The following is a 12,655-nucleotide window of genomic DNA, read 5'->3' as shown; positions in this document are numbered from 1 at the left end:
GGGGCGTTTGGGCCCAAAAAGTTTCAGTGCTTCGTTTAAACTGTATGATACTTATACTGACCCAGGGTCAGTGTAAAATACAATCCTAGCTGTGTGAACAAAGCCTGGCTCCTTTAATCCTGCATGACAAACCTCAGGATGCAGGTTATTATTACTCTTTCCTGCTGGCACACCTGTCACACCTGAGAGTCAGCTAGAAACTTACAGTGACGTGGACATCATGCAAAGACTGCCAGACTCTGTAATACTGCAAATGATCAGTGACTCAGGTTAACACTAAACTTTAAACGGCACCTCTGTGTCTCTGTGTGCTGAACATCTAGGATTGAGTCAGGCTGCATCAGCTGAAGCTGTTATTTGTATATATCAGTATTTTTTATTCAGGTGTGGGGAAAATACGTAAGACTGCAGTGAAGCGATGCACCAGATCTTTGTGGAAATCCTGTTTGGCTTTTTGTTATTTTAATTCTCTTCTCTGTTTTCCAGAACAGTTCTCCACAGTCGCTGTCCACATGGGTCAGTGGGACCAAGAAGCACTCTGCTAATGTGGGACTCTGACCAGCAACATCCAGCAAGACCCAGACAGCGTTTTCTATCTCCCAGCTGGAGGTTTTGTTTGTCTGTGACTGGAGAGTCAGATTTTTGTTGAGCTTCACACTTGCAGAGGTAAGTCAGTTTGCAGAGATCCCTCCCACCCTGGCTTTTATGTGCTAGATTTCTTATCTGAAACAGTAATATTTCAGTGACTGCTGCTTATACCACAGGTTAATACACTCTACTGATCCCTGATAGGAGAATCATCAATTTTGCCAACAAAGAAGCCTGGTGGATGTTTGTTTACAGTCTGATGATGGGACATCATGCTCTGCATCTTCAAAGTTTGTCTCTTGATTATTATTCATACACAGTAATTTGAAGTATGCTTATAGTAGAGCAGCACTCCAGGGCAAAAAAATATATTTAAAAATATTTATCACGATATATATTTGAGAATTTGCGATAACGATATAACTGACAACATAACTGACACTAGACAAAATACTTTACAACTCCACAACTTTATTAGTGCAAAAAAAACCCCATCAATGTATTTTCACTTAAACAAGCAGCTGTTTTTTATGTGCATTAAAGTTATATAAAAATTTAACAGTGCAAATGCAAATTCCTTGCTGACAGTTTAACCAAAAGGCATTTCCAGTGGAAATTGGCCGACATTTCAGCATAACCATGTATAATATGCACAAAACTTAAAGTGAGGTTAAACACACACAATGAATAATATTACGTTGAAGCACAGTACGTATCACTCCGCGAGGCTCCCGACTACGGTAGCCGTAATGCTCCAACAATCCGTCAAGCAGTGCGGTTGCGTAGCTTAGCAAAGTCATGCTAAAACATTTTTGACAGATTTTTGAGTGCCCTGTGCCACTAAAATCTGTTCGGAAAGGAAGGTTACCCATATTCTATCGCGATATTTCATTTTTTTTTATCATTGCCTAACATTATACCGGTATTACTATGAACGGTATGATATGGCCCAGCCCTAATATCTAACATAACTGGGCCAACCTGGTAATCTTCCTTTATGGAGGCTGTTTGAGTGTTGTGTGGTGAAAAAAGTGGACTAGTCGGCAGGATGCGAGTACAGATGCAGGAGAACTCTATCAGTGAGTTAGACACCAACTGTCTGCCATCTATAATCCAGTTTTGAGATCCCTTCCCAGATGCCTTAACGCCCACTCACATCCTGGGCCATCTGACCTCAGGAAATCACATGATAGGGTGGGGCCAGGTTTCACAATGAGCTCACCCGAAACCCTGGCTGATTGTGACCCACACTTTCACACCTTGGCTCATGTGATTAGGTAGAGGATCATCAGGGGGTCCTTTGTCCCTCTTTGGGGGGAAACTCCCACTGGGTTTAAATCTGGGACTCTCCACCATTTGACCTTAGAACTGAAGAAGCTTCTCGGATGAGAGTTGAAACGTCTTCAAACAACTTAAAGAAGTCCAGACGCTTTTCTTTCCGAGCTCCTTAGATTAAACAAGAAGATGTGTCCAAACTTTTGACTGGTTTTGTTGGTTTGCAGCTAATAAAATACAGGTTATGCAAACCAAACAAGCCAGACAGAAAGTGATGCTTGCAATGTATGATTATTACTTACTTGTGTTTCTGAACATGAACATAACAAGCAGGATTCTCTGGTACTCTGCTTAAAACTGTGGGTAATTCTTACGCTTTCTCCTCTCAATATCAAACTTAAGCAGTCATAGTGGCTACCTTCTGAGGATTTCATTTTACACCCTCGGTTCTCCAAAAATATTCGACTCGTGGCAAAGGACATCCACAATCAATCAACTGGGTACATTCCGTCCAGCAAATAAGTGTATTATGGGAATTAAACCCAGTAAACCATCTTCTAAGGAAACGAATGAAATCACTTAAAATCACACCTTTTTTTTTTTAAGCTACTCGCCAGTCCCACAGCTGGTTCGCTTAACTAAAACTGTTGTTAATGTGACATCATGTGGAGTGTACAACGTAGTGCAACCTAAAAATATGCAGAAGTAGTTTCTACCTGGTGGAATGAGCTGAGAGAAGATGACTGTTTAGTTTATTTAGATTGCTCCCAGAGCTGGATTCATGAAACTCCAACATCAGAACATTTGCCTTTTTCTAATCTTGAGCTAATTGAGAGAGCATGACCTCTCCTCCTTGAAGCAAATTGAAGTTTTCAGCAGAAACAAGAAAAACTAAATAGTAGGAATTTAAGTAGGAATACACTTCCCTCTAAGGTACGAGGACAGGACTTAAAAAGCAACGTCCAAAGAATGTCTTTGAAACACCTTCATCAAGCCTGCAGAACACTTAAAAAAGAAAAACTAGGTCCAAGTCTGGCCCCTCTTATACAAAATATAGAGAAATTATATAAGAGTTTAAAGAAATTAAATAATTCAAACATTAAGTTGGAACCCAACAGAAGAAATGAAGGATGTGCTCATAAGGCAAAGACCCTAAAAAATACTGAGAAAATCATCTATAGCAGCCTGCTGGGGGATTCCCATGACGCCTATTGCAGCGTAACTAAAGGAGGATTCAGGGTCAGGAGCAGTTACGTACAGCTACTTTTAATGATATTTATTTAGTCTCTTTCTCTCTGATTGATCTTTCTGAGTTAACTTCAATAATTACTGTCAGAAGAAGAGACAGTTTCTAGTGCGCACTCTGTCTGCTAACTAGGTGTCCTTGGCCTGAGTGGTTTAAAACTGGAAAAGGCTCCACAGTTGAACCTCACAGCATTTTCATTTGTTCAGAATTACAGATGGTTTGTTAGCAGTTTCTATCCTGTCATAATAAAGCGGTGCCTATAAGGCATCTGGATTTCTGCTGTGATGAGGCCGGGCTGCTGTGTTGCAAACTGTGCCCCATCACAGCAGCCTCATATTTGACCATCCATACTGTATTAGATTTCATGTAAAGACGTTTTTACAGCTAAGAAGAGTCTGATGGTGTCAACAATAAGAACATATTGAAATGTAGTTCTCTGATTGAGCGTGTTAGACCTTCTACTTTATTTTTAGAAGAAAGTCTTTACCTCCTTTTTCAAACACAGGTTAATTCATTGCAGGTACAAGTGGGTTTGTTTAAATAACAAAGTGAGATTAATTTATTTTATACTGTAAGGGACAGCCGGCAGGAGTATGCAGGTGTAGCCTCAGGGAGCAGTTTCCTATGAAGCTCACTATTAAAACCCCTGAAAGTCAATGTCACAAAAATGCCCAACATACAGGTTTTTAGCACTTACAGTACTATTATTGAAGTCTGGTTAAACTTTTAATACCCAGCTGTACACAACAATATCGCAATAACAACATTTTCCACAATGTTATAAACTTCTTGTGACAATCACCTTTTTTAAGACGATGGTTTCAGTATCATCACAAATAACACAGGCATTAGAGGAGAATTATAAAATGTGACAGCGGGTCATTGTCACGGTAGCGTGTGTGTATCAGTTTGAGAATCCGTTTTTCTCTTTTGTCCCTCTCAGGACTCCGTAAGATCTGGGGCGGTTTGCAGGGAGTCACGTGACCGCGCACGGCAAACCACAGCAGAGCAGGGAGGAGTTGCGTTGCGCAGACATGGCTGCCGTCCTTGATAAGCAGCGAGCTCAGCAAAGTAAGTATCGCTCCTGTTCCTGTCGATCAAACACCAATAAAACAGCGTCGCTGTCGCTTCTATCGACCCGCAGCGGCTGAAGCAGCCATGTGTTCAGCTGAGTCTCTGAGAGAGTTCATACAGGAGAGGCTGGCTGCTGTTTGCCAACAAATCTTCTGCGAGGTTCAGAAAACCATCGTCCAGTATGAGGAGGAGATCCAGCGTCAGCGCAGACTGCTGGATATCAGCCGGAGACCCGACACACACTCACACGGCTCAGGTACGGACACGTGTGCTGAGCTCAGGTTCCTCTCTGTTGATGAAGACATGAAAGCTCGTCAGCGTCTCCGGGATTTCTCTGATGTTAGCTGGGAGCAGAAAGCTGTTACCTTGGTGATTAATTTAATTTCGGAGTCTAATTTGTACAAAGTGTCAGACACTGGGCATCAGCTAAAGTCTGCAGTCAGGTGTGTTTGGCTGTGTTTCACAGTCGTACTGAAACAATCAGTGCAGTTTGAGTTCATCTGTGAGATTATTGTTTAGCAGGAGTAAAACCCTGAAAAGAAATAAACGCCTTGATGCTGATAAAGCAGCGAGTTTAAGGCCAGCGTGTAGTTCAGGTTTTTAAGTCTTGAGCTGCCCCTGATTTCCTCATATTTTGGTAAACATAGTAAGTATAGTATAAAAAGCAAAACATAGAGTCTAGTCCCAGAAGAAGAGCCACCTCCACAGGACAAGACTCAGCAGTCCATCTGCATCTAAAGGATAAAGGTCACTCTTTCGAGGATGCCAATGTTCACATTTTGGACAGAGAGGACAGATGGTTTGAAAGAGGAGTGAAAGAAGCCATCTATGTCCACTGTGAGCGACCATCTTTGAACAGAGGCGGGGGTTTACGACACCAACTGTCTGCCATCTATAATCCAGTTTTGAGATCCCTTCCCAGACGCCTTAACGCCCACTCACATCCTGGGCCATCTGACCTCAGGAATTCGCATGATAAGGTGGGGCCAGGTTTCACAATGAGCTCACCCGAAACTCTGGCTGATTGGGACCCACACCCAGTTTCACACCTTGGCTCAGGCGATTAGAGGATCATCAGGGGGTCCTTTTCCTCATGGAAGAAATCTGGGACTCTCCACCATTTAACACTAGAACTGAAGAAGCTTGTCAGATGAGAGGTGAAATGTCTTGAAGCAACCTAAAGAAGTCCAGACGCTTTTCTTTCCGAGCTCCTTAGACTTTCACAGAAAATGTATTTTTTTCCTATAGGGCATTTACAAAGATCTGCTGATGTTCTTAAAGTTCATGTTTGAGTTTATGTCTTTCTGTATAGTTTCTGGGATGATTAGAATTTAAATTACATTGTTGGAAATAGTTTATTTTGATGCAAAATTTGTGCAAATTTGCATTATAATATATTTTCCTACAGTGTATATAAAAATTGCATCTCAAACATAAAAAAAAGAAGACACTAAAATTTCCTGTGGTTGGAAACTGTTTAGTAGAGATGGCACGATACCACGTTTTTATGTCAGATACTGATATGAATCTGATATAGTGTATTTTATACTCAAAGCTTTTTTATAAATATCTTGCTGCATTTTCTATAAGTTCATAGTCAAGTTTTAAAAACCAAAACACTAAAGCTATTCTGTATGCAAAAAATAGCCTCATAGTTCAGCATTTATTTATTATTATTTGAATTTGATGATCTGTGACTTAAATCTACTGATCTGAAGGTTGGTTTTTGCCTCCCCCAGTCTGCCAAATATTCTTGGGCAAGATACTAACACCAAGTTGATCTTCGATGCATCCATCAGAGTATGAATGTGTGTGAATGTTAGCTAGAAGGCAAAAATCTTTAAATGTTGCACATTTTATACAGCTCTTTGAGTGATCCTGGAGAGTAGCGCTATATAAAAATCAGCCCATTTACCGCTTATCAGGCGTCACAACAAGATAGGGAGGGTGTCGTGGTATCTCCTCGGCTTGCTGCCTGCATGCATCAAAAAAACAAACTAACTGAGGCTTGGTGGTAAACTAACCTTGGTGGTTTCAGAATTTCACCTCTGTTTCTCTCTTCAGAATTCCAGGAGGATCCAGAGCCTCCACAGATGAAAGAGAGACAGGAGGAGGAACCCTGCAGCAGTCCGGATGGAGAGCAGCTGGGAGTGAAGCTGGAGGCGGACGGTGTCAGAACTGATGATGAGTGGCTCAAACTGCTGGCGACCACCTGGAAACCCGATATAAAGCTGCACAGAATAGGTTTGTAAAACTGGGATGATTCACAGGAAGAAATACAGGTCAGAACTTTAATAAGCAGCAAGAATGCATCACGTTTCTGTTAAAACCAATTAAGATGCTTCAGTAACAGAGTTGATTGAGATGTTCATTGTCCTTCAAAATCATTGAAGGATATGATATTTCTTTGGAACAGAGATGGGAACAAGTCATTATTTTGCAAGTCTCAAATCTTTATCCTCAACTCTGAAACTTTGAATTTCAAGACCCATTTAGTCTTTTTTAAACAGTGTTGCAAATATATGTTAAATGTAAATAACAGACCATATGTTCTTTTAAAAATCTGTATTTATCACGATGAAACAAGTGTAACTGAAGTTATAAAGTATACACAGAGTAATGATAAAATATCACCTCCATTATACAGCTCAATTAAACTTGGCTGCAATAACAGTCCTTCTTTAAACTATAAATTCACAGAATAAACAGTCAATGAAAATTTTCAAAAGCAGACAAACAGTGTAGACATTCGTGAAGTACAAAACAAAGATTCATTGCAGTACATTTTTTATGTGTCAATGTGCAAGTTGTAAAGATTGAAAAACAAAAATATATAAACTGAACAATGAACAGAAATGTGCACTTTAAGTTATTTCAGTTAATTATTCTGCATTTGCAAAAGACCAAACCGGCCAAAACTCTGCTAGTCATTTGTGCACAATGAATGATGATCATAGTTGGCAGCCCTTTTACTTAGGGTTTACATAGAAGAGCCACCTCCACAGGACAAGACTCAGCAGTCCATCTGCATCTTAAGGATAAAGGACACTCTTTCGAGGATGCCAATGTTCACATTTTGGACAGAGAGGACAGATGGTTTGAAAGAGGAGTGAAAGAAAGCATCTATGTCCACTGTGAGCGACCATCTTTGAACAGAGGCGGGGTTTACGACACCAACTCTCTGCCATCTATAATCCAGTTTTGAGATCCCTTCCCAGACGCCTTAACGCCCACTCACATCCTGGGCCATCTGACCTCACCCGAAACTCTGGCTGATTGGTACCCACACCCATTTTCACACCTTGGCTCAGGCGATTAGAGGATCATCAGGGGGTCCTTTTGTCCCTCTGTGGGGGGATACTCCCACTGGGTTTAAATCTGGGACTCTCCACCATTTGACCTTAGAACTGAAGAAGCTTCTCGGATGAGAGGTGAAACGTCTTCAAGCAACTTAAAGAAGTCCAGACGCTTTTCTTTGCAAGCTCCTTTGACTACGATGACCTGGATGACTGAGAACCTTCACAGACATTACTTAGGTTGTTTAATATTTCCGCTAAGTACTCTTTAAAATACCAGAATAGAAAGGATGGTGTAGGTTTAAAAGGGTTTTAGAGATCTTTTAAGACGTGATTGCACTAAAATATGTACTGTGCTTTCAATAACACATTTGCCGTTTTTTAATACCACATATGATTTCTTTTTAAGCACGTTTTATATCAAACCGATTTACCAATAGATAGAGCTGGGCGATATAAGATTTTTTCATATCACGATATGTTTTTTTCATTTCAGGCGATAACGATATCTATCACGATATAAGCCAAATAACTATATTTGTAAGATTTAAATGTGCCGTTGCTCACAAGTAAAATGTGAAATAATCAGCAGCTTGTTTTTATTTAAATATTTATTTCCCATAATAAGTTCAACAGGGTAGATGTACTTAAGGAACATGAGACTTTTTCAGATAAATAAAGGCAAATATTGCAAACTACACAAAAGGCAGCCGCTAAAGCGTTTAAGTTTCAAAATAGAACAAACAAAACAGACTAAATTGTCAATTCCACTTAGAAACAAAATATTAATTCTAAAAATAAATCTTAGTTTGTTTTACAGAAGAACAGACAAAACTGACTAACTTTTGTCAATATCAAATAAACTGAGAACTAAAAGGAAATTCTCAATCTCTCCTTGTTGTATAGCTTAGCTTTTCAAACAGTTTTAACAGTTACTTTAGTCTGACAAAAGCCGAATGACGAATTAGCGCTTCCAGTCAGAGACTGAGGCTACGTCCACACGTACACGGGTATTTTTGAAAACGGAGATTTTCCGTTTTCGTTTTAAAAAAATAATCCCGTCCACACATAAAGGCAGAAATGAAGGAAAACGCTGCTATGAACATGCCAAAGCAGCAGGTGGCGCTAGATTCCTAACCGTGCAGAAATGTTGGCCAATCAGAAGTCTAGAAGCCTCGGTGGGAAAAAGTAAACAAAGCTGGGGCATAGAAGCAGAACCGAGTCGTATGTGTGGAGAGACAGTAACTGTGTGTATATGTAAGCATTTAAACACTGCAGAGAGTAGAATTAACAGTAACAGTATTGTAGAAATTCATTTCACCGAAACAATAACGTGGCGCACAGTGTGACACGCATGCAAAAACGGAGTTTTCAAAAATATCCACCCTGGGCCGGAGTAAAAATCTGCGTTTTCAAAAATACCCGGGTACGTGTGGACGTAGCGCATGCACCAGTTTATTGTATTTCCAGACTTGCTTTCGGCACAATTTACAGTGCACGCTACTCTGTTTTTTGTCAGACTTGAAATAGCCGAAATACCTTCACACTACGGAACTTCTATGGCTCTTCCGTTCGACAATCTCTCCGGCATTGGAACCATCATCTGTTTTCTCTTCGGTAACCTTCGGTCACGCTCGGTTGATTTTTCTAGTCGGCACACTCATTTCCTCCATTACCCGGGCGGTACGGTGGCTGGCTGCTTCCCAAACAAATACACATGTGCGGCTTGGCACTTGTGCTGTACGTAACAAGTCACGTGACGTGACGCTGCGGCTGTGATTGGTTCGGCTCTGCGCTACTTAATTTGGATTGGCTGATCTTTTTTTTTTTTTTTTAAGAGGACAAGAGCGGCATGGTCTATCGCAATAGTGTAATTTTTCTATCGAGAAAAAGTTATATCGCGATACATATCGTTATCGTTCTATCGCCCAGCTCTACCATTGTTATTTTTTTTCTCAATGCACTCTGGGTAGTGACGTCATACGGTTGCACCACATCGAGTTCACAGTTAGCGGCGCATTGGAAATGGCTTCTGTTCAACCTTTCCAGTTTGGACCAGAGCAACCGAGAGAGAGGAAGAAAATAGTTAACCAGCACTTAGTTTTGATGAAGATGAAAACAATCCATCACACGAGGACGAGAGAGTGAGGGAAAACTACTGGTGTGTATGCGGCTACTGCTTTTCAATGGCAACGGCGACTGAGCATTTGTTGTAAAGCACCTAAACTTTTTGAAGCCGTATGTTAATCCAGATGTTCTTTGGGCAGCCCTTGTTAGCCTCCGTGTATTCGGTCTTTAAGTAATAACGTGATGAATCGTGCTTCCGGGCCCAAAGTATTCTGCATTTAATAAGACTGTTGTGTTTTTAGCATGTTTTAATGCCTTGTATCTTGTTCTGTTTAATCTCAACAAGCCCCTAAAAACAGTCAGTGATCACTGTCGGCTTCTCGGTTTTTATCACCGCTAATCATTTTAAAGTGTTTTTAAACGCTTACGATGCAGCCAAGCCCATGCAGCAGTATATTGATGACTAACCTCATATTGTGGATGGATTATCTCTTCTGTTCTCCTGACTGACGTTTGGTCTGTTTATAGCATCCTGTCATGCAATTGCACTTGTCCCTATAACCATTGGGAACCCTCAAATAAATTTTTATCGAATGGGAAAAAAAGTCCATTTGTTAGTGTTCACCCTCCAGTGCACCCCAGGGTGGCTGTGGCTACAATGTAGCTTGCCATCACCAGTATGTGAATGTGTGTGGATGGGTCGATGACTGGATGTGTAAAGCCCTTTGGGGTCCGTAGGGACTAGTAAAGCGCTATACAAATACAGGCCATTTACCATGTTATGCTAACATAGCTTGTCGCGCTAGCGATCACGTATCACATCATTATATACCAGCTAGCCAAACTTCAGTAACCCTACAAATGTCGCTGCTGTTTACTTTCCTGTCATCATTTATGTTGGAAGTGATAGCAGAACTGTACGTTTTAATTTGTTTCATAAATCTCTCAGTCAGAACATGGTATATTATATTTAGATGGAAGCTTGTGAGCTAGCTCCCTGCTACCTTCTAACTCAGTTAAATGTCATAAATTCTGTTTTCATGGATGCCTGGATGTTAAACTTAATTGTTAAACCTGGCAGAGCAGTCACACTGATCATTTTATTACAGATGAACAAATTTAGACAGTTTTTCCAACTCTCAGTAATGCTGCAGTGATCATTTGATTTTTGCAGCGGAGTTTCCACTCAGACATGGCTAATAACGTCAGACTTAAAGACCGGAAGTGCTGGTCTACCAAGCCGTAACAAGGTCACTAATAGGCAAGTTAATTAATACCGGTGCTACACTTAACAAAACAGGTTAGCTGAACGAAAGCACCTACACCGCCGACAACCAATACACGTCATCATCCCAGAATGCATTGTGTGCTAAAAAAACATGGCCACTCCCACGGCTCCAAAATAGTTTTAAACAACAAAGATTTAATGAATAACAAAAAAATTGTAGTTATTCTCAAGTATGTTTTTAATTATTGGAGATAATTTGTAACATATTTAGAGTAACTTGTCACAATAGTCGGGGTTCCCTTTAAGTTTATTAGCTTGATTAGTATTGCTGAACTATGAAATATTTTGGGTGCAGGGTATTTTTGCATATATGTATAACAGATTAGCTTTAGTGTTTATTTTTTAAACTTGAGTATAACTTATACAACATGTAGCAAGGTATAAAAAAAACAAACAGTTTGATTATGAAATAAACTATCGGTATTGTTAGATATCCAAATTTATGATATTGGCATCGGACATAAAAAAGTGGCATCATGCCGTCTCTAGTATTGATGTAAAACCCCACTTGGTTACAAAGACAAGGCACTGTGTGTGAGTGTGTGAGTGATGCGAGTGCGTTTGTGTGACCTCCTGCTCACCAAAAGGATCATAAAAGCAGGAAGCAACATCAAACAGAGTCTTTACAAGGGATGTGTCTGTGATAAAACACTACAGCCTCCTCCCAGAACCTCGAGAGGCTGGGGAGGGGGGACAAAGGAATGTCTTGATCCTATAGTTTGAACTAAGACTTTACAAATTTAAGAACTACGATTACAACATTCAACAATTAGACTTAACAAAGTTGCAAGTCGTAGAAAATTTTTTCAAGTCTAAAGTCAAAAGATTATTGACTTTTCGTCGCACATTTTGTCGCACTTAAATGTTTCAGATCATCAAACATATTTAAATATTAGACAAAGATAACCTGAGTAAATGCAAAATGCAGTTCGTAAACGATGAGTTTATTTATCAAGGGAGAAAAGTTATCCAAGCCTGCCTGGTGCTGTGTGAAAAAGGAATTGCCCCCTTGTTAAATAACGAATTAACTGATTAATCACACCTTTTTGCAGGCTGAGTCAGGAAATCACTTTAATAGAACCTTTCTGACAAAGTGAAGCCGGCTAAGAGATCCCAAAAACCAACACATCATTCCGCAATGTAAAGAAAAACATGAGAAACAAAGTCATTGACATCTATCAGTCTTGAAAGGGTTACAAAGCCACATCTAAGGCTTTGGGACTCCACTGAAACACAGTGAGAGCCAAATGATGCACAAATGGAGAAAACTTGGAACAATGGTGAACCTTCCCAGGAGTGACCGAATGACCAAAATTACTCCCGAGGTCACATCCAGGAGGTCACAAAATACTCTAGAACAACATCCAAAGAACTCCAGGCCTCACTTGCCTCAATTAAGGTTAAAGTTCATGACTCCACTATAAGAGACTGGGCAAAAATGGCATCCATGGCAGAGTTACGAGGTGAAAACCACTGCTATGTAGTAACATAAAATCTTGTCTCAGTTTTGCCAAAGGAAAGTCTCCATCATCTCCAAGACATTGGGAAAATATTCCGTGGACTGACGAGGCAAAACGGAAACTTTTTGGAGGCATGTGTCTCTTTACATTTGGTGTAAAAGTAACAACAATTCTGAACAGGAACATCATTTTCACAGTAAAATATGGCGAGGGCAGTGTTGGTGGTCTGGGGCTTTTGCTTTTGCTGCCTCACACCTGCAAGGCTTGTTGTGGTAAATTGAATCATGAATTCTGCTGTCTACAAAAACATCCTGAAGAAGAATATCCGACTAGAGCAGGGCGATATGGCCAAAAATATTTA

At 40.3% G+C, this 12,655-nt stretch overlaps 1 protein-coding gene across 1 annotated transcript in view; it reads left to right on the top strand.

The window, feature by feature from the left end:
• Positions 1–4,174: 4,174 nt before the first annotated feature.
• LOC121813658 overlaps positions 4,175–12,655 on the top strand; it is a gene marked incomplete at its 3' end in the record, with an annotated part of 10,297 nt that continues 1,816 nt past the window's right edge. Inside the window, 2 exon segments of the mRNA XM_042217545.1 lie at positions 4,175–4,439; positions 6,248–6,427. Of these exon segments, the coding sequence (XP_042073479.1) occupies positions 4,268–4,439; positions 6,248–6,427 (352 nt within the window).

Source organism: Haplochromis burtoni, unplaced genomic scaffold (genome assembly GCF_018398535.1).
Source record: "Haplochromis burtoni strain Fernald_Lab_line unplaced genomic scaffold, NCSU_Asbu1 Contig_2179, whole genome shotgun sequence".
Classification (NCBI taxonomy): domain Eukaryota; kingdom Metazoa; phylum Chordata; class Actinopteri; order Cichliformes; family Cichlidae; genus Haplochromis; species Haplochromis burtoni.
Note: the sequence above shows the minus strand (reverse complement) of the source record. Positions and strands in the feature narration are given on the sequence as shown.